The 21,602-nt window shown below is 39.9% G+C and overlaps 1 protein-coding gene across 1 annotated transcript in view; it reads left to right on the forward strand.

The window, feature by feature from the left end:
* The first annotated feature begins 1,147 nt into the window (after positions 1-1,147).
* Positions 1,148-21,602, forward strand: part of cep350 (centrosomal protein 350) — a 31,207-nt gene continuing 10,752 nt past the window's right edge. The window contains exons 1-26 of the mRNA XM_080472675.1: positions 1,148-1,526; positions 3,845-3,936; positions 4,065-4,108; positions 4,251-4,353; positions 5,113-5,278; positions 6,199-6,797; positions 6,943-7,056; positions 7,523-7,651; positions 9,683-9,802; positions 10,686-11,404; positions 11,518-11,636; positions 12,915-13,918; positions 14,153-14,306; positions 14,732-14,901; positions 15,062-15,227; positions 16,847-17,001; positions 17,107-17,270; positions 17,682-17,792; positions 17,944-18,084; positions 18,261-18,373; positions 18,631-18,738; positions 18,834-19,051; positions 19,266-19,414; positions 19,530-19,808; positions 19,898-20,044; positions 20,241-20,401. Coding sequence (XP_080328801.1) covers positions 3,849-3,936; positions 4,065-4,108; positions 4,251-4,353; positions 5,113-5,278; positions 6,199-6,797; positions 6,943-7,056; positions 7,523-7,651; positions 9,683-9,802; positions 10,686-11,404; positions 11,518-11,636; positions 12,915-13,918; positions 14,153-14,306; positions 14,732-14,901; positions 15,062-15,227; positions 16,847-17,001; positions 17,107-17,270; positions 17,682-17,792; positions 17,944-18,084; positions 18,261-18,373; positions 18,631-18,738; positions 18,834-19,051; positions 19,266-19,414; positions 19,530-19,808; positions 19,898-20,044; positions 20,241-20,401 — 5,441 coding nt within the window. The 5' untranslated portion in view covers positions 1,148-1,526; positions 3,845-3,848. The remainder of the gene's footprint in view (positions 1,527-3,844; positions 3,937-4,064; positions 4,109-4,250; positions 4,354-5,112; positions 5,279-6,198; positions 6,798-6,942; positions 7,057-7,522; positions 7,652-9,682; positions 9,803-10,685; positions 11,405-11,517; positions 11,637-12,914; positions 13,919-14,152; positions 14,307-14,731; positions 14,902-15,061; positions 15,228-16,846; positions 17,002-17,106; positions 17,271-17,681; positions 17,793-17,943; positions 18,085-18,260; positions 18,374-18,630; positions 18,739-18,833; positions 19,052-19,265; positions 19,415-19,529; positions 19,809-19,897; positions 20,045-20,240; positions 20,402-21,602) is intronic.

Here is a 21,602-nt window from a genome sequence, read left to right on the forward strand (position 1 = left end):
GCTATCGCCACCTTCTGTTCAGAGATTTGCAGGTTTGAATCCCACTGCTGCAAGGTCACCACCTTGACCCTGAGCTGCTCCCTGGCCACGCTGCCATGGCAGCCAATTACTCCAAGTGTGTGTGATTAAAGTCAGCCAGGAATATGATAGGCTCCATGCAGAGCAATAATGTGGGGAGTAATAAAATGTTCCATAAAAACAATCTTATAATAATTATTAATATCTTTTTTTTTTTGTTGATCTCTGAGTGCAAAGGAGTACACACGATTAGACTGCTCAGTCTATTCAATGGATTGAACTAAATCAAGTTAGTATTGTGGATGTACAAACTACTCCCCACCCTTAAAAAAAAAAAAAAAGAAGAAGAAGAAGAAGAAGAAGAAGAAGAAGAAGAAGAAGAAGAAGAAGAAGAAGAAGAAGAAGAAGAAAATCCAGATCCATGTTTTCATCCTGCAATAATAAATCATGAAAACAAAAGCAAGATTTGTGAGTGTCTGTCTTTCTTTTCTTTGTGTTCTTTTGTGCCTTCTTTGAAAGGTAAAGTAATTAGTGAATCAGACAGAAGTTTTTCTGTCATGTACTTTTGTTAAGTAGTACTGAAACATTGACACAAGATGAAAAGCCCATTCGAATCCATGAACTGTATCAGAGACTGAATGTGTGATTGTCAACAACATTTTGCTTGAGTCCACATGTAACTTCACAATGAGTGAGTTTAAGAGTATTCTTCTGTTCCTTTTCATTCAAAATGTATTGAATTGGAAGTTTTATTGCTAAGACTGTTTGTTTTTATTTTATTTTTACTTTTGAATGAAATAAAGAATTACAATACAATACAATACAATACAATACAATACAATACAATTCAATTCAATACAATAAAATGAGTAAATATTAAAGGCGTGTTCTTTCACACACGTAAGTTAAAAATCTAAACAAAGAATAGATCGACCCAATACTAAATCAAATTGCACATTAAGCCATGATGAGATCAAAACTGCGCGCGCGCCATAGGGGGAGAGAGAGAGAGAGAGAGAGAGAGAGAGAGAGAGAGAGAGAGAGAGAGAGAGAGAGAGAGAGTGGGGGGGGGGGGGGTATAGAGCGATTGCTCAACGATCACGTTCTCCAAGTCTCGCGATATTTCGGCGTCCCTCGGTTGCCGACTCGTCCTGGATACTCTATTTCACCATTGAGAAACATCAACATAGCAACCCGCGAAAGCCAATCTCATAGACGGGTGGCGACATTTCTTTGAAGGAGATTCCCCGCTGGCGGATCTGAAGATGTAGCTGCCCGAACACGCATCAGGATATTTAGTACATATTGGTAGAAAAAAAAAAAGTTGCTTGGTTAGTTGGCAGAACTGTTAGCTCACATCGGTCCGCTAGCGTTAGCAGCCCGACGCTAATGTTAGCAAACAGACAGCTGGACGAAACTGAAGAAGTCCGACGAAGTTGGGATATTTTCATCATGAGGACATCCGTGTGACTGTGTCCGTGGATACACCAAGGGATTTTCTTCCAGAAGTAAATGTTCTCATTCTTTTAAGAGTTACTCAACCCAGTTAATACATAATGCCCCCTTCGGCTAGCGTTAAAATTAACTCTCTCGAGTTCGCGGCTCCGACTACTTCCTGGACTGAGTAGTGTTGAGGACAGTCGCTCCGAGAGTTACTTTGTAAGGAATTTATCGGTGATCGTGATAAAAACCAACCATGGCTTTCGGGAGAAAAGTCGAGTTAGATGTAGGTTTAATCGTATTTGGTACAAACAAATAAACAGCTTGGCAATACATCCGAAAGTAGATTAACTCTGGATTGTGTGCTCTCGTTACACCGGTGAGTTTTACCCGGACTTGTAATGTGGTTATAGACGAAGACGTGTTGCCTTTTAAGATTTCTGTGTAGACATGTAGTACTGTCGTAACCATCTGCTGGGGTCAGCTTCGGGATAGCTCTCCTGACGCCATGAACACCTGGGCGATATGAACCAGTCTATTTCAGAGTGTTCCAAATGATAGTGACCTTAACGTAAAGTCCACGAATGACAGGCAAACTTGTGCCAGACCAATCTCGGTACATTCGTGTTATTCCAGGCGTTGAAATCAGGGTTTACTGTGATTAACTGAGAGCGATCTACAACCCGAATAAAGTCAAAGCTGGTACTATATTTCGTCCTCGCCCACTGCTTGAGCCCTATGCACCTTCTGCGCAGTAGTGACACTTCTGGTGTGCATCTATATTGCAATTGCCAGTGTCCCTGCGTTTTTGTGTTTATATGGTTAATGTGTGCCGATGAGAGGTAACGCGGACCACGTATGGAGACAAAGTCGCAAAGAAGCACTTTGGTGGGTGAGAAAAAGAAGAATTTATGCGCCATCTTGGATTTTTCATAGGTTGTGTTTTATTGAGGGAATCGCTCCACATTCAACCACTTAAAGTGGTACTGGTATTCAAATTAGCTCCTGGGTTTGTCTTTTGATACCCTTATTATGTCACATTAAGGATTTGCTTCCACATCAAATGTTTAGTACTGATGATAGACCCTTTAGACAACTTTTGAAAGACGAAATGTCGAAGTGCTTTCTTTTTCAGCAGTATGGCACCTGTTCGCTATACAGGCGTTTTACCTGAGTGCAACCTCACGATTGTTTCCACTGAGTTTTTGAAATGTAGATGCACCTTTTGTTACAATACTACTACTACAGAAGATTACAACACTTAGTACAATAGTAATAAAAGTGTTTTATATAGTGGTGGTGTGTGATATTCTAACTTAACTTTTAATACAACTATCCAACATCAAGATGATAACCTGAGTTTGGTTTAACTTGGTAATATTTATGTGAGTATCACTCCTGATAAATGTTGTGGATATAGCTTTCTTGCATTCGTATAGCACGGAAAACACATCACTGTCTTAAATTTGTTTTTAATCAGATTAATTAAACAAGTCCAAAGTCGTCACAGGCGAGTTTGATGAGAATTCCATATAATGGCAGTCATACCTGTGTGGTTACATAACTCGCACTCCTCGGGCTTTAAAATCGAAACACATTTGTTTCTCTGTTTCCCTTCCATTGAGCCTGAGGACAGCGTCACGTGATTGTTGTGCGAAAGTCATGATGTGAGACGACACTCCTTGTGACTCAAAGGTTGTTAATAAGAACACAAACACTCACTATTAGCTATGAACTCGACTTATTTTTCAGATTTGGTGTAACTAATTAAAGTAGAACAACTTTAGTATTTTTAAAAGCACTTTGGCTATTGTTAACAAAATATTTCAATGAATTTGTTGATGACTGCAGTGCTGAGGTAGGACTTGTTACGTGTTTGAAGGTGTTTTAAGTAAACATCATATTGCAGATCTGAGACATGTGTTTACCTTTTAGGAATGCTCAGTTGTATAACCAGTTTTAAATGGCAGGCGAGCTTCCCTCAGATGTCAATCTATTGTATTAAGTACAGACATCCCAGATACCAGGACTTAACCAAGCAGTGCCCCTGGTGTTCTTAGTATTTTATTGAAGCTGTTTATCCCAAAACTGTGACGATTGTGCAGGAGATTTTCGGGACAAACTTTCTAAAACAAATAATAATAATTATATTGGACAATTCCAAATACTGTGTATGTTTGATACAATTATTAACCTGGATCAACTCATGCTAGGAATAAACTGCAATATGAAAAATATTTATAAGGGCTGTTGTCAGCAATCACCTTGTCTGAAACAGTTTGTTACACTCCTGTTTCCTGTATTTCTTTTCTTATTTTGAGTACATTTCTGGTGTTTTGTCTGTGTACTTGATTAGAACATTTGTCTTTGATTATCTTGACTGAAGGTGAATGGAAGAGATGAGTAGCAGCAGGAGGACTCAGGTGTCTCTTGAAAGTTCTGGTCAACAACCTGCAACCAATCACAACATTGACACGGGTGAGTTGAAAGTGTGCAAACACAAGTTTAGGATATTTCCTCAAATAAGTCTATATTTGACGTTACAAGAATATCTGTGTCACAAATAATTCAGAATTTTGAAAATCTATCTCTTTTTTTTCCATCAGCGTTGACAAGTGCATGGAAAAGTTTGGCTCAGAGCAAAACTGCTGTACGTATTCTTAGAGCAGTTTTCCACGGAATGCTATACTTACTGCCAAGCTCTCACAAATCATTGCTATGAGCAATAAAAAACTATTTGCAATATCTGCACCACTTTGATATATTCTGACATTGGTCTTTCTTGTGTTTAGCTGCGTCACATAGAAAACCGTATAGAAGCGGCTCCAGGAACAGGCGTTTGCCTGGACTCTGTTATTGACTCATCCAAGAAGAAATCCTCCAAGACTGGCAGAGGTGAGTTAGTCCAAAACAGTAACGTTTCATTGTGGGCAAATTCAGTTGTTCTTGAGAAAGTCGTTCATATTTTTGGACTGCAACTTTCAACAGTGTTGATTGGTGTCTCCTGACATTTCATTTGCACTAATGGTGTACAATACTTTTGAAAAATGCAAAACCTATGTGTCGCCAGAAACCATCCACGCACAGTCTCTGCATCGATGCTACGTGCACCTCCAACACACACACACACACACACACACACACACACACACACACACACACACACACACACACACACACACACACACACACACACATATTTTGATCATATTTAGCATGTAGCAATGCTGGCGTGTGAACCCGAAACCCTTTAGCATGTAGCACGGCTCTGAGTTACGTTGTGAACTATTAAACTAATGAGCTGGGCTAACTCTGCTGGTCCAACTCGTGATTACGTTGCTCGTGTCGTGTAAACTAGCTTTCACCCCTTCGCTCGATATTTTGGCAGAACATAGTTTACCGTCTCCCTTACATGTATCATTCTCATTAATATTAAAGATTCTCCAAACCGCTGGCATCATTAGTGTTCTCTTGCGTACTTGCAGGCAACGTTGTGGATTACTTAAGGGAAATCTTTGTTTTTCAAATATCAATGTTGCAATGATAAATCTATCATAAATATACTGTACAACATTACTGTACCTTATTGTAGTCTTCATAAGACAGATTTAATGCTTTTAGTTTGAATGTAACTTGTGGCTTTCTTTTTCTTAGATGGACGGCAAGTTGATTCTCGTGCAGGACCTTCCAAGACCAGGTGCAGAAGTCAACAAAGTCCAGAAAAGAGCAGCTCACGCAGCCCTCTGAGAAACACTACTCAGGACAGCAATGTCCGGAGGAACAATAGTGTGGAGTTTAGGGAACCACTGGCGTCGTACAGGTAAAAATAATTTACTGAAAACTTGTCACCTGGGTGCCTTTCTATTCTAGGATTTGTGTGTATGACATTTACTTTTACAGACTTTTCAGGGCGGTGCTTTAAACTTAACTTTGCAACTTTACGTTCTGTTGCTGCACAAGTATAACGACGTCAAGCATGGCTTGAAGTGCAACATGTATAGAAATGATGAGCTTATTATTTCCATCTATTATAAGAATCAACAGGAAAACTCCCTGCCAGAGAATCTTTGCTGGTTTTGTACCTTTATATGTGAGACTGAAATGCATTGAAGCTTGGTCTAATATGAAAAAAATCGATCCACATTAACAGCTTTATTTTGAGCAAAGAAAAAACTAATATATAAGGGATGATAATAAGTATCACCCTCCAAAGTATATTAGGTCCTTAGAACATATAGCTTCTGCAAGATTTTCATTAATTTACTCCACTACAATTTCAACCTTCTTATTGATGTGTTGACATTAAATTAATTCAACAAAACATAAAAAATGTGGTTAAATCTTAAAACAAAAACAATTTTGAAAAAAAAATACAATCAAGAATTCAAATTTATTATAATTCTTTTTATTATTATTAAATTATTATTTGATGACTATATTACTCAGTTTTACTCTGAGATAAGGTGACTGCGCACAGCATTTGATGTTTCACGTGACCCCATTCCGCAGGCCTGAGTCAGTAACTGCTCTAAAGGATTTTCATTGCAGGAAATGAAATATGTAAAAATATATATTTATGGTTGTCATATTTTTCTTCACAGACATTTTAAGAGAATGTAATTATCCCTCCTCTCATAGATTTCCATTTGTAACTGTGTTATTCTGTAAACTCAGTCAGTGGTAAATTAAAAGTAAATCTTGATCCTCTTCCTGATCCCATGTAATCTGGTTTGTGTACAGAGAGGCCACCCCTCCACCACATCCCGCCTCTCCGCTGGAGGCCTCCAGTCTGAAGTCGGTGCCAGGGTCTTTTTATCCATCCTTTCCGCTTTCTTCACATCCGAGCCAGCTCGTCTACCAGAGAGACACCAGGGACAGACAGACAGACAGGGATCTGGACAGCACACACTCCTCAGCTCTTGGGAGCACTGAGGTACGCTACCTCAATGACCAGCCAGCCCTGGACACCTTGAGGACTGAAGAAAGCACCCCTAAAGCACAAGTTAGCATGGAGAGTTACGAGTTGAATCCAAGCGCCGTTCAAACCCCAGCCTCTACACGCCATGGGGAAAGCACTCCCTCCACCAGCCCCGGCTCAGCATCTCAACGCTTGGAGAACTTAAGACGACATCAACCTGATGATAGGTTGGAAAAGCTCAAAGAGCGCATTCGAAGGCAGAGACAACATATGGAGGAGGCTGCGGAGAAGCAGAAGCTACTCGGTTATCTGGAGCAGCCCACAATGGCATTTATGGGAAGTATCAATACCGGGACAAGCAACATGCCTACAGCCAAGATACGCAAAGTAGCAACTGCACCACCTGCACCTATCTACAAAGGTATCTTCACTGTTTAATTATTCCCATACCATCAACTTTCTCATTTATTTAACTATGTGTGATATAATGTATGTTATTGAATACTGATTTTAGCCGTTCAGGTGGAAACGGGTAGCTGCAGTTTACATTTCTCTTGTATGTGCAGGTTTTAATAGTACCGAGACAAAAATCCAAACCCCTGATGGTAAAGTTTGGAGGGAGGATGACTTTCATAATCTGAGCAGAGAAATATACAGAGACTTGTCTCGACAGTTTGCAGGTAAATATTGAACATACGCCTGTATTTTCACTACTGTAATTTCTTTTCAGTTACATTTTCTTCCTTACCATGATGTTACATTGTTCTTTTGCTTGAATTTCAAGCTGAATTTTTTCACGTTTGTATTTTTGTATAACCCTGAGATGTGATTAAGCTTTAAAAAAACACTAGCACAAGCCTAACAAGTCAATAATTGTACATCATACATGTTCTGTGTTGATTGAATGATTTGAAAATTTTTATTTTGTTTTGCTTATTTGGTTTATGGCTATGTAATTTGCGATTATCACCTATAACATAACATCATACCTTGCTTTTGTTCATTATATTTAGGACCAAAGCCTTTTATTCAAAACATCAGACATAATAAATAAACATGTAAAGTTATTTGATCACTCTGTTTGATAGGTTTTCCTTTCCATCTGTGGTATATGGCTTATTCTCTGCACATGTCTTCTGCTTTCAGAGACCACCAGGACCAAGCATCAACAGCAGAAAGAACAGAGAGTAGACAGGTCAAAAGAGAAAAAACATCTCAAACCAGTCAGGAAGGTTCACAGAGCTGCCCCTTCATCTGACCTAAATGCAAAACCAGGTAAAATTATCTTCTTTTATGTGTGAGAACCAACCCACCCTCTGATCTATTTTTAATTGGTGACCGTAGAAAAGCTAAGCATTTACAGCAGTCTGGTAGGCTTTTGTCATTGGTCACTGCACATAAAACAAAACCAGGAGTCTTAAGTTTTGAATCATGTCTTTGGTTAAAACTCTTCTGAACAAGCTGTGTTCATCAAATGTCTTCATATATTAAGACCGTTGTTATTATGGTGTTAAAATGTTATGGTGATAAATGGTTTATCCAGTACACATTGTTTGTTTGCAATTATATAATTGTCTTTACACACAAGTTATGTGTCACAATCTCATACTAACTTTATCTAAAAATAACCATTAGAAAACATAATTTAAACTATTTAACACAGACTAGTATGCAGTCTGTCATTTAAATACAAATCAAATACTGTGATATAATTTTGCCTCAAAATTGGCATTTTTCTGATTATAGTATTTTTTGTTTTCCTTTTCAAACTTGTTTATTTCACAACAGAAACCAAATATATCATTGGCGGTTGATGTAGTGTTTAAGAACATAATCCCTGAAGAAATATCCAGTATGTGTGACATGCAGTGTATGACTAGCGAAGCAGCACACAAACACCAACACATAAGAGCCACAGCCTCATGAAGTTTGGAATAACATAGTTCTGACAGGTGGGGGAAAAAGAACCCTCATCACTTAAACAGATACTTCTAAAATAAAAAAATATTGACATTACTTGTCTAGAATATAGCTCATACACATCATCTGAAATATATTGAGATTATGTGGAATGACTAGACTGTTCACCTTTTATCTTCAGCTGTCAACAGAAAACTACTTTTTTCGGCGCTGTATCTGTGAAATAGCAAAGGAACACATATTTATGCAATTACATGCAGACAGCATGATGCCTAAGAAGTCTATATCAGCGAAAACATCTTTCTTTTATATAGAATTATCTGTTTGGCCCGTTATTATAGAGCCTGTGAGGACATGCAACACTGATGACTGTGCAGTTCAGGGATGTGATTGGTCTGCAGTGGCCCTGATGCTTTTTCTGTTTCATCTTTAATGGCTAAAACAAGCCAGCTGTGCATTTACAAGAAGCCAGAGTTAAGCCAAAATATAGCTGAACAACTCACTAATCTTGATTTGTATCAGGCTCCTGGGCACGAGGAAATGCATTTGTCAGCTGATCATCTAGATTCTAAAACCTGAAATCTGATCGTACAAATATTTTCTGTGATGTGGCTGTCATTCATTCTGCGTTTGACGTCTTGTGTGTCCTCCTGCTACTCTCCGGTTGGTCTCCCAGTTCATGTTGCCAGAATCCTATAAATAGAGCCCTGAAATCTGTAGCCAGTTTAGTTGGCTCAACCACTTAGTGCAAACAGCTGTTGGAGTAGTTGATGTGCTGCTTTTTTACCAAGAGTTGCTTTGCCAAAAAAAAACAACAAACAATGCAGTGAAAATAAACCTCCCCATGCATTTTGGCAATGCTCGATTTCTGCTGCTGTTTTAGTTTTTGTACGGTAGATGGGGAAAAAAAACTATTGGAATTTGTATCAAACATGCACAGAGTGATCTGTCTGGGTACAAAGGGCAGACATAATTTAGCCCTGGACATTTCAGAACTGCAAAAAACTTTAAACTTTAACTTCTGTTTTGCATAAATTCCCTCATGAGGGTCTTTTTGCAAAGTTGATATAGTCAGGGTCAACTACTATTAGCTGTTATGAAGTATTCTTTTTTGTTAACTAATAATATTCAGTTGTGGTTAATCCACGGTTTTCAGCTGTCCATTATTTCATTCCATCCTGTTTGGAAAATCTTTTTTTAGTTTATGTCTTCCATTCCATCAGTCATAGAGTATGCGTATGCATGTGAGGGAGTCAGTTGCAGTAGTGGCATGCATACATTCACTGTCACACATGCACTCGTATTCCATGAAGAGGAGATGAACTGGAATGTGTTGCAGTGCTATTCAAGGTCAACATCTAAGCAGTCAACATTATTACTTTGCAGTAATCAGTCCTGCGTCTTGGCGAGAGGGCCAGAAATTGGTGAAGATGGTTCTGGGTTCAGCGCCAAAGCTACCCAAGGAAAAGGATGGTCACCGTCCAGCTGAGAGATCGAGCATAACAGGTGGGACCGAGGGAATCTGAAATCTTTTCTTTAGTACACATACAGTTTTACTCCCTTTACTGTCATCAAACAGCGTGTACTGTTTTTGTCAAAACACACAACAGTGACTAACAGAAACTGTTATTGGTAGTCCAATCGACTTTGAAATGGCAATCAGAATGTGTTATTATGTCAAATGTCTCCCCAGTATTATTTCCATTAAGTTGTATTTGGTGTGCGTCTTTATCACTAAAGCGTTTGTCGTGTTACTTGACAGTTACTTTTCCTCATTCTTTCAAATGTCGAATGTCCTCCTTTCACTATAAATGTTTCATTTAAGTCCATCCACTTTTAACCTTTAAAATGAAACATAATGTTCTGCACTGGATGTCATTTTTGTGACTTTGTCCATGGGGTTACAAGAAATCAAGAGATATAACGTCCCCTATTTTTTAAAAGGGTTTTAGGTTGTCTGAGACTGATGGAGGGCAGGACCGCAGCTGAATCAGGCCAAATCATATCAATAAATGAACAGCTCACACATACTCTCCCTTAATCTCTCTCTCTCACACACACACACACACACACACACACACACACACACACACACACACACACACACACACACACAGTTTGCACTGTGTACCAGTGACCGGAAAGAATAGAGATTGACTGGCTTTTCTGGTTGGCTGCACAAGACATGGCCTGGTTTCCAGTTGCTGTCCCAAGTGCTTGTGACTTGTACCACAGAAAATGGTCTGGTCAGTCATTTAACGGATTGAATAGCATGTGGTCTTTGTTTTAAAACTTAAAAAAGCGCCTTAGGTTCATCGGTCTGTCTGTATTCTCAGGTTGTTTTATGTTGCAAATTCTAATGTGTTGCCTTTCTTTGAATATCCACCAGCTTCCCGTCACCGTTCAGACTCAAGCTCACAATTAAACCGACGACCTTGCCCAAACAGCACAGAGAGACCTCAAAGTAAATTTTCAGGACAACTAAAAAATCATCAAGCAACCTCATCTGTGCATTTGTCTGCAGCTCAGGACAAAGCCCCAGTGGAAGTAAGCACAGACCTGTTGTCAACAGACATCCAGGGCATCCTTGATGACCTTCAGCTTGAATGTAAAGAAGTAGAAGAAGAAAGGGCCAGAAAGAGGTCCCGGGGTGGCAGCAGTGGTAGGAGAGGGAGAGGGGGCTCAGGGTCACAAACAAGGACCGCAGTCTCTACCTGGGGACGTGCTGGGGCAGCAGCTAGCTCCTCAAGAGGTTGCCGCAGCGCAAGTCCCACGACGAGCCGATCAATGACCAGCAACATGGCAGACGACGTTCACAAAAAGCGACACTATGATGCAGATACAGTTCGTCAGTACATTGCCCGGCAACAAGAGGAGCGAAAGCGGCAACGGGCTGAGGAGAAAAGGGCTCTGAGGGAAGATGCAGAAAAGAGAAATCGGAGACTTCAAGAGCTCTACAGGAAGCAAAGAGAAGTTGCTCGATCTGAGGCTCCTGTGGCTCTCGTGCAAAAGCAACTCCAGGAGACTTACAGCAAACTGCTGATCGAAGAGGCTCAACTTGGCGAGGAGACCAGACGGACGTATGATGTCACTTCCTCAACCGACATGGTATAGTGCATATACTTTAAATAAGAATCGATTGAGCAAAATGTAGAACAATCTTGTGTTTAAGCAAAATCTTTGAATCATTAAACTGTATTTCAATGTGTGGTCTTCTTCAGAGACCAATGTACCAGCCCTCAGGAGAGTCGGACAAGGAGAACAAAAGACTAGACGCTCCACAGAGCCCTTCAAGTAGTGATAGATCTTTGAGTGATCAGCCACCTCCTCCTCTATCCAGGTACACATTTGCAAACTCCTCAGCATGAATGGATGATTTCATCTTCTGTATTCTTCAGAATGAGAAGCTAACTGCAGTTCTTACTAGGCGTTAACGTAAACAACAAATCACACTCTATAAGTCGCATGATTTTCTGTTTGGGTGTTATCTGGGAAAACAATGGATCGTTTCCAACAGAAACTCCTTATTGTTAGATGCAATTTGTTTTGGGGAGATATTTATATGGGTTACCCCAGAGGTTGTATTGCTTATCAAATTTGTAGAGGAATGAATATGCTTTATGCCCCAGTCCCTACTTTGATGCATGAAGATAACGATGCTTTTTGTCTTTGCGCAAATTGATTTTTTTTTTTTTTTTTTTTTTTTTAATTGTGGTTTAAAGAACATTGATTTTAAATGCGCGCAATATCTTCAGCAAGATATTTACAACCAGTGGCAGCTGGTGATAAATTTCTGAGGTGGGGCTCTTCTTTATAATTCGATTTGAGCCCGTGTTAACTTAATTTAAATACAGTGCGTTTCTAAACCACATTAAAACAATCCTGCCTTTTATAGATAGAGTGAGGCCCCTAGTGATGAAACATTATAGTTCTTTGAAACAGCTAGTGAATAGCGAGCACTTATTAAGACTCTTATATTAACATACTTATAAACAAATACAAGCAGACGCTTCATTAGTCCCTTTTAGAAAATGAATGTGTTTTGGAGCTGGTTTACTTGAAATGACAGTCTGAGTTTAGGGAAAACAAAAGGTATATTTTCAAACAACACACCAATTCATAAAATGCTTTGAAAGAAAACCTGTTTTATTAAGCTCTTAGATTTTTCAGTCATTAATAAATATAAACATATCTAAACATTTCTAAACATTAAAACACCTGGACACATTTGCAAAATTCTGAACACATTTCTGTTTGTGTGCATTTAAAAACTAACTACAATGGAGAAAGTTGAACCTGACCTGCAGCTTTTCAGCCAAACTTCTTCTTTCAAACCGGTAAATTAGAAGAAATGTGGCAGAGTTAATAATCAGAGACTCGCCACTTGTTTTCTTCATCTCAGCATCTCGTAGAAACACCAGAACACACTTGAAGCCAATCACAGAGCCAGGGGCGATTTAAAAAGTGCCCCAAGTCTTGGACATGAAATGACGCTGATTAGTTTAATATCATGCCAGTCACTCTGGTGTTAATCAGTAATTGGTGAAATCGCTACCAGATTTTTTCCCACTCTTTTCAGTCTCCTTGTAATCTTCATGTGAAACATTAACTCTTGCAGGACTGCTCTTGATGTTGGAGTTGCCTCTTTGCTTCAGCCAGACCATCTGTTCCCAGCTGCTCGTCCTGTGGCTGGTTCCAGCAGTAGTCGTGTGACCACTGGCGACCATCTCCTTTCTCAACTTCTGAGGCTTGAGAAAGCGACCGGTAACATCAAGCACACCGAGCAACCAGCCGCATCGTCTTTCAACAGGACGCAGTCTAAAGTGTCTCGCATTGAGGCCCTCAAGGCCACTGCAGCATCCCTTTCCAACCGCATAGAGAATGAGGCAAGGAAACTTGCGGGAGATGGGATCAACTATGGTACAGCAACTTCAGTGGCTGTGGATAATATATACACTCCTAGAGCTGCTGATTTTAATGATGGTCGCTGGGCAGAAACTGCCTCATGTGCCGCAGAAAATACTGACATGGCTTCGAGAATCCAGAGAATTTTGACAAGCACAGGTCACCGTTCATATGACGGCATGGCTCTTCCAGGATCGGGCAATCTCCATGCCTTCAGAGAAGAGATGGAAAAGAGTGTTCCTTATGTCAGTCCAACCAGTCCATGTGCATCTTATGTGGACAGGTTAGGGCCTGTTCTCAACAGTACCTCACCGGAAAAGAGAAATTTGGTCAATGGCTTGGGAAAGGTGGAGAGAATTGAAAAAGTTGCACAAAATAACAAGGAAGAGGGTCTAACAGATCTCCACGATTCAAGTGCCGGTTCCATTAGTGAGGGCCCTCTTTTAAGTGAAGGCAGTTTTTCTGAAGAAGAAGCAAGCCGTCCTCGTCCCTTCAATGGAGGTTCACAGAGAACACCCACTCATCTGGAGGCAGTGGACTACGGCACAAGTCAAAGGAAGGATTATCAGCGGCTGTTGGAGTTTGAGAGTGATGCAGCGACTTGCTTACCTTTTGCACAACACAATAGCAGCAAAACAGGCTGGGAAGAGTTGAACAAAGGAAGTCCTCTCAGTGTAATCAACATCTTCACCAAAAACCTTTGTGGCCGTGTTGAAGGTAAGTTCACATGAGTTCATTTCTAATAAACGAAAATATATTCATTTTTCAGTTAAGATGAAGATGGTCACCTGTGAGCCAAAAACTCTTCTGACGGGCTATTTTTTAATAGTTGAAAAAGCTCTTGCTCACTCTCTTGTTAGTATTTGTTGTAAATGCAGTTAAACTTGTTATTTCCACCGATTGTCAGTATGTGTGATAGTATCTCTCCACCGCCTCTACCTTGTCCCATAGTGAGTGAGAGAAACTTGGAGCGGAATTCTCCCTCTGCCCAGTCTGAGCAATCTGAGCATGCTCGTGGAGCATCGGCTGTCTATGAAGATGACTTCGTGTCATCACATAGTAGCAGAGCCAGTGGCCATTTGAAGAGGGGCTGCAATTCTCCAAGGTAAAAAAATAAATAAAAGGTAGTACCCTAAGTGACCACTGGGTGGCAATAAAGCTACACAGATGAAGGATAAGAGAATGAAAGATTTTATTTGAGACTTTTTAGATGTTAGTTTAAGTATATAGCATATACATATGTTGTGTATTTTCTGTTCTATCAAAGATTTAAAAAATGGCAATGAGTCCAAATTTTCATAATACATTTCCACAACACAACCTGAAATATACAAAACTGCTTGGAGTATGTAAGCTACAAAGCCAACATTTACATCTTTCATAATACTTTCTTCCATATGCGACTTGAGGCATTCTTGTCTACCTGACGATGTGTTTATGTTAATTTTATTTAAGTTTTTGATTAAAAAAAAAAAAAAAAAAGTGAAACGTAAATGACGCATGGCTTTGATTACATTCCTTTTCTTTCAGCGTGAATAGTCATTTTGAAGAGCTGATGAGGAGATCACCATATGAGAAAAGCACAGGAGGCATTTATTCCCAGCATTCGTCTTTTCACTCATCTGCTCACTCACCACATTATTCTTCTGGTTCAACATCTGGCTCTTCGCCACTCTCTAGACACTCCACCAGAAAAAAAGGTGATGATCAGTTTCATACTATTCTTTTATGGCTGTGGATCTTAAATATATATGTATCTATTTTAGGTAAACCGTTATGCCTAACAGTTTTGAAGTTATTTGCCATATTGAGGTGCGAAATGACTTCACTATACAAGCTAACTATTTCATGTCTTGCCAGGAACAGCATCTGACCACAGTGATGCTACTCTTGTCGAAGAGCATGTCTCTTGTTCACCCCCTTCGGAATCATCTGATTCCAGAAAGAAAAGCTCAAGCAAAACCCCCGTCAATAGCCAATCCAAGAGTGTCCATACCAATGACACATTCGAGCAACATCAACAAGGGTAATGATCCACAATATTCTGCAATAAAGAAAAATGTGTTTAGTTGGGTGACACAAAAAATGTTAAAGAATTAAAGCGGTGAAGAAACACAGCCTGCTGTATCCACAAGTTTTGAGTTACACTTGAACCCGGTGGTCTCCGGTATTTCCTCCCTTCTTGGTTTTCAGTCACCTTTGGTGCAACACTGCTTTGATGTTGCGGTGGTCTGTTGACTTATACTGGATGGTGGGATGAAGAGATTTAGGATACAGTTTGACAATGACTTTTCTTTTCATTGCCACTTTGATTTGCTCCAAAAACTGTCAAAAATATTTTTGAAAAGTGCTTACTTTCCATTAAGTTTGTATAAGGTGAAAACTTGTAAAGCTAATAACTTTCCTCAGTGTATGAATTTCTGAGCTACACAAAAATTGATTTTGAACTTGTGGACTAAAATTGGATATTTTCAGCACAGGGTGTTCCCAAGCAAGGCTGTTCCAACCACTCAAAAACATCCACTTGGAACACATTGTTATTTATTAGCCTTAAGTAAATTTATCTGGGCATGACTAATTACTGAACTACACTACGAGCCAAGTTGAGGCTGCCAATCTAAACAGTCTTGTGCCGTGCTTTTCTGCTGAAGGCTTGATGGTTTCAGTGGCCCTTTAACAAGAGCAAGCTGCAGTTCCACCTTAGACAGAAAACACTGGCTATTTTGTTTTTGGGGCCTGCAAAGTGGTTGGTCGGGTCAGACTGCTTCACCACAGCTTTGGCCTTTTGCCAAGAAAGGCGGGAGAGTTTATTTTTTTAGTCTCACTACAAAGTAGTGACATTTGAGTCCTCTAATGGCACTGTGAAACCCAAGTGGCAGATTCTTGGGATTTTCTGAACCCTGTGTGCCTAATTCAGTCAAGACAAGACATTCTTATAGGTTTCCACACTATTTTCATCATAGATGTGAATTATTGTGAAGAACTAGACCGATCACAAATATTTTGCATGAGATTGTGCCTGCTCTGTAATTTAGAACAGACTGCAGGTTTTGCATATGACAACTGTTCTTTGTATGACATGGTATAGTTATATGAATTGGAATCTATTGGGGTCACTGGAGGAAATGGGCCACTGCTTAATGTCTTGACATTGTGGTGATATACTCTAGATTTTCTTCCTTAGATTGATCCTCTTTGAGCAGCAACCTACATCCACCTTTATCCTTTCATGATCTCATTTTCTCAGCCTCCTCCTCAAAGTTTTGGTGCTAGTTCAGCTGGTTCAGCGCTGCTCAAAACCACTCCTTTCATTCTTTAGAATGTTGTAACCAACCTAATTTTCCTTTAGAAATAATGGCCTCTAAGCAGATTAGTCTTGCATTAAGTTCTTTAGAACTTCTAATTATAGAAATATGACTTTACACTGCAGTTACTTTCTTTACGTGAAATGTTTTGATATTATTTACATTTTTTAAAGCACTAAATTGTGTGTTGAGACATTCTGCTATGTATTATGCTTAAATCTGGGTCGGACACAATCATGCCACGACAGAATCCTATGTGCAGATATCCATTAACTTACTTCAAAGACGATCTTTTCAAACTTACAAAAACAAAACATGAATTTCTATTCTTCTATTACAGGCCTAGATTGATTTTTTCCCCTGATGATCCACACACTGGTTCTCCTCCAGCAGCAGACTCTCGGAGTGAGCATGTGAGAAGTGACACTCAGGGTGTGAATAGCTCAACTGCACACGCTTCAGCTCATGGGTTTAAAACAGGAATGAGATCCACAGGTAAGATAATGCAAGCTTGTTTTTGAATACCTTTCTTGCTGTTTGAGATTAATTGTAATTTTAACTGATTTCTCCCTTGTCCTATACCGTTTCCTCACATCTCAGTTAAACTACAGTATTCACCGGCAGTCCTGCAGCAACGTATGGCAGCAGAACTTCAGTACCTTGAGTCAATTGAGGACTCCGTTAGGCAGCTGGGAGATATGGAGAGACTGGTGGGTGTGTCCATGGCACAGCAGGAGAGCGCATCATTGGCACAAATACTTAAGGTAAAGAAGATTATTTTTTGTAAATAATATGACTGTTATATTGAGTTATGGTTGTAATGGTATTAAATGATCAAAAGAACAGACGTCACCAATTTAACATTGATTGATTGAAAGCAGACTGTTACAAACTTTATATACACTTATCAACCAGTTGATTTAGACTTGTTTGTGACTCAGGACTACAAATCTGCCAAAGTTTCACTTTATGCAAGTTTACCATTTTTTGGGTTTTGGCAGCCAGAAAAGTGAGAATTAGACCCACTAGTGTTCATTAATGATGTTGCAGTGGGTTTCAAAGTTGCACTGAAGATTATCTTATTGGAATGTGTTATTCTGCCCTTACATGCTTGAAGTATTTGAAACACAGGGTAAGGACATACACTTATTAGACTCTGAACTGTGCCCTTTCAGGCCAAGCAGCAGCGCCATGAACGTGACATCTATGAGCTGAAGATCAAGGCTGAAAGAGAAGCTCTCGAGGCACAACTGCAGATGGAGGAAAACAGACAGAAAGTGGCCAGGGTACAATCCACATTACACAAAGTTAACCTGAGGGTGTAAAAGTATACAGAGTTGATATTTCTGTTCATGATGGTTATCATATCCTTTTTCAGCTTTTTGAAATCCAAGGAATTGGTGCTTAGCTGTCTCTGTGTATGTGCCCTTTTTTCAGGCTCATATAGAAGTGCAGGAAAGCTTGGCAGCCACTCAAAGGGAGACCTTGGAAGGCCTCCAGGAATCTACTACAAAGATGATGAGTCAACAGGCTGAGGCAGCACGCTATACAGTCGATGCTGCACGACACATCAAGGAGGTTAGCAATCACTTCCTGCCTCTTTGCCTGGAAAAGCCGATTTTAAAACGTTACTACAAAAGCTCACTTACAGTAAAGGGGGAAAAGGAGGATGGGGGAGAAAACTCAACATTCAGTTTAAGAATAAACAAATTAAATATGTGACCACTGACCAGCATTTTGTCTTTCTCTATCAGCTGGCAGAAATGGCTCGCTCCCAGATCCCTCCTGTTGTCACCGATTCCTCCATGTTGGACCAACAAGAGAGTTCCCATCTGAATCAGCGACAAGACCAAGCTGACTCTGACAGGTGCACTTTGAGTCTTTACAATATAACATTTCTAGTTTTCATTTCTTTGGATAACTTGATTTCATCATCTGTAGCTTCAAGTATGATGTACAATAGTTTCATAATCCAGTAGACACCGTTTGAAAACTAAAAGGTATATATAATGTTTATATATTAACAATTTGCTGTATACAAATGTCGAACCTTTCTGTGGCTTTACTGCTTTTAAACTTCGTAGCTGAACTAAATCGTCCCATGTTTATCATTGTTTCTTGTAGCTATCAGAGTGAAGTGTCAAGCAGAAGAGGCAAGTCAGAGGAACCACCATCATCACTGAACAGCCTCAGTCCATCTGACTCGCTATCCTTCAAAAGACCTGACCTTAGGTATCAGTCAGATTGCTTTTGGTGTTTTTCATACATTTACTGTTAAGCGAAACAAAAACAAAAAGTTAAACCTATTTGTTCTCATCTTTCCGTAGTGGAGCTACTTCCAGTAGCCACCACAGCCCTCCCCATGTCTCTTCAGATTACAGTGAACAAGTGAAAAAGGAGGTAACAACCAGAAAATGGAAGAACAGTGGTGGAGAAGAAAGGCAAGAAAAGGAAGCAGCCAGCAGCTCCATAGAAGAGGAAGTTGCAACAGCAGCCAATGACTCCCTTTGCAGTGACAGCATTCACTCTGCATTGGATGACAAAGGTACTGGATGAAAAGTTGACATGGGCATTTGTCATTCAACACTCAAAGGCCTGTCGTACTTAAGTGTAACTCATGTTAGAGGTGTAAATATTAAAATGATATAATCTGTAAAAGAGCCAATACCATTTATAGGCATAGTGCCGTGCATGTGGTTTCAATACATGATCAAGAAATACTTTTATGCATGACATTATCTTGTCTTTGATTTTTCAAGCTGACAGTACATCAGTAGCCACAGAGTACTCTCTCAAGTTTGACGAGTCTATGACCGAGGATGAGATTGAGGAGCGCTCTTTCCGTTCTCTCCTGCCATCTGAGGCACATCGTCGTGGGACTATGGAGAAGAAGTCCCGCCACCATGAGGTACTGGAGGGTGATGGAGCCCATCATATCCACCACTGTTCATTTTATCAATTGCTTTTGGTATTTCTATTCATTGTAGTTCATTGTCATAACCTTAATCTGTGTTGTCCTACAGCTGCAGGATGCAAGTGTAGCTTTCTCTGGTGGACAAGACAGCTTTTCACAGTTCACTATGGACATGGTGCGCCAGTACATGAAGGATGAAGAAGTAAGACTGCAGCACCAGAGTTCTCTGCTCCATCTTCGCCAGAAAGCTCTCAAGGAGAAGACCCGAACTGAGCTGGCTTGGCTAGAGCACCAGAAGAAGAGGCTGAGAGATAAAGGAGAGGATGATAAAATGCCACCAATCAGGAAGAAGCAAAGAGGACTTTTGATGAAACTACAACAAGAACAGGTGCCCAACAGTAATCTCATAGTGTCACTGAGATTTAGAGTATATTGTCATCCCACCCAACTCACCTGTGTTCTGGTTCTTTTCTGCAGGCTGAGATCAAGAGACTTCAAGAGGCAAACAAAGCAGCAAGGAAAGAAAGGCAGTTGTTGATGAAGCAACAGGAAGAGATTGAGCGTATGAGAAACTCAACACTCAGACTGAAGGAGCGTCTCAAGTGTGCTGGTGGTGAAGCATCTGTAAGTGCTGCAATCACTGATCACAGGAGCAGTACATTCAAAACATTTTCAGTCCCACATGGTTTGCTTGACAGTGGTGTTTTGTTGCGATAAAGTATAAAAATGTTCACTAACCAGATTAAGTTAGTGAACTTCCTTTTCCTCTTTGGCCTCACTCATTGTTGTTGTGCTTTTGTGTCTATGATTTATCCTCCAGGAGACACCTGTATCAGAAGTGGCTGGATCTGAAGAAGCCTCCCCCAGCATAAGGCATTCTGAAGACATCCGGAGCCCCTCTCCATCACTCTCCATCTCTGGCAGTGAGACCAGCAGCATCATGCAAAAGCTCAAGAAGATGCACTCTCACATGGATGAAAAGTAAAGACACATTTTATTTTCATATAAAAAAAAGGTTCTATGATAGTAGCATTTCATAAGTCATACTAGACTCCTTATCAGAGATCACAATTCTCTGTTTTAATTTGTCAAAACTGTTAGATCTTTTCTTTATCTGAATCTAATGAATGTGACTATGAATCTTTTTGCCACAGACTGCATCAGCAATGTTTACCAAATTTCTCTGTGTGAAGTGCTGTGCTTGTGAAGATAAGCTTATTCTCATTCTTCTTCTCTGTTTGGACTTCACAAGCATCCGTACTTGCTAGAATAGCCATTAATATCATGCAGTTTATAAGTATCTTATACATACCACTATGTGCTTTTAATACGGTGACTGCAAGTTGCAGATGAATCAGACACATTTTGTCTCGTTGACGATAAGAGTTTAAGGGTCTGTTTGTCCTCTTCGCTTTTGAGCTTGAACTTGCTGCTTTAGTCACAGGATTGTACAGTATGTTCGTAACCAGCTTACTCAAACAAGTGTGTTAATTCTTTTGTAGGGTAGTATTCCCTATTCGGTGATAAATCCAAGGATAAGCTTTCATTGTACCATTTCAGGAATTTCCTGGAATAGATTAGCTTACTTGTACAGTAGGATTATAATGTGCTTGTATTCAAATGAACCTAAATACACTATCGCTACATTTAGAAATATTCTAAACTCCTTAGGACCAGTTGAGTTAAGCATGACGTGCTTGTGTGGCTGTTTCAATATTGTCTATTGCACCAACAATGTTTGTCAGGCTAAAACCATTGCCCACCCCCCCAGTATCACAGCTATATTTACTTTGGCTAACATGCTACTGTTTAACATTTGTTGATCACTGATGAATCTGCTATTCAGTTTCCTCCATCAGCATTTGCATTTATCCTACCCTGTCCAAACTCTATTTAATTGACAGAGTGATTCTAAGACAACGTTCTTTAACAGACGCATTCTGACAGCTGGGGTGTATTAAAACCATATATTCTCATCTCACTCTCCTTTTTCTCTACGTGTGTTCTCCTCTGCGTCCCTTGTGTTTTTCATTGTGTGTGTATGCGTGTGTGTGTATTATACATATCCTTTTTCTATGTTTGTGTGACTCCTTTGACTTTGTTGCGTGCTTGTGTGTTGTAGACACTGTTCTTCTGTCCACTGCTTCTTCTCTGTGTTCTCGGCCCACCACTGGGCTTCCCT

The sequence above is a fragment of the Lipophrys pholis genome, assembly GCF_963383615.2.
Source record: "Lipophrys pholis genome assembly, chromosome: 10".
NCBI lineage: Eukaryota > Metazoa > Chordata > Actinopteri > Blenniiformes > Blenniidae > Lipophrys > Lipophrys pholis.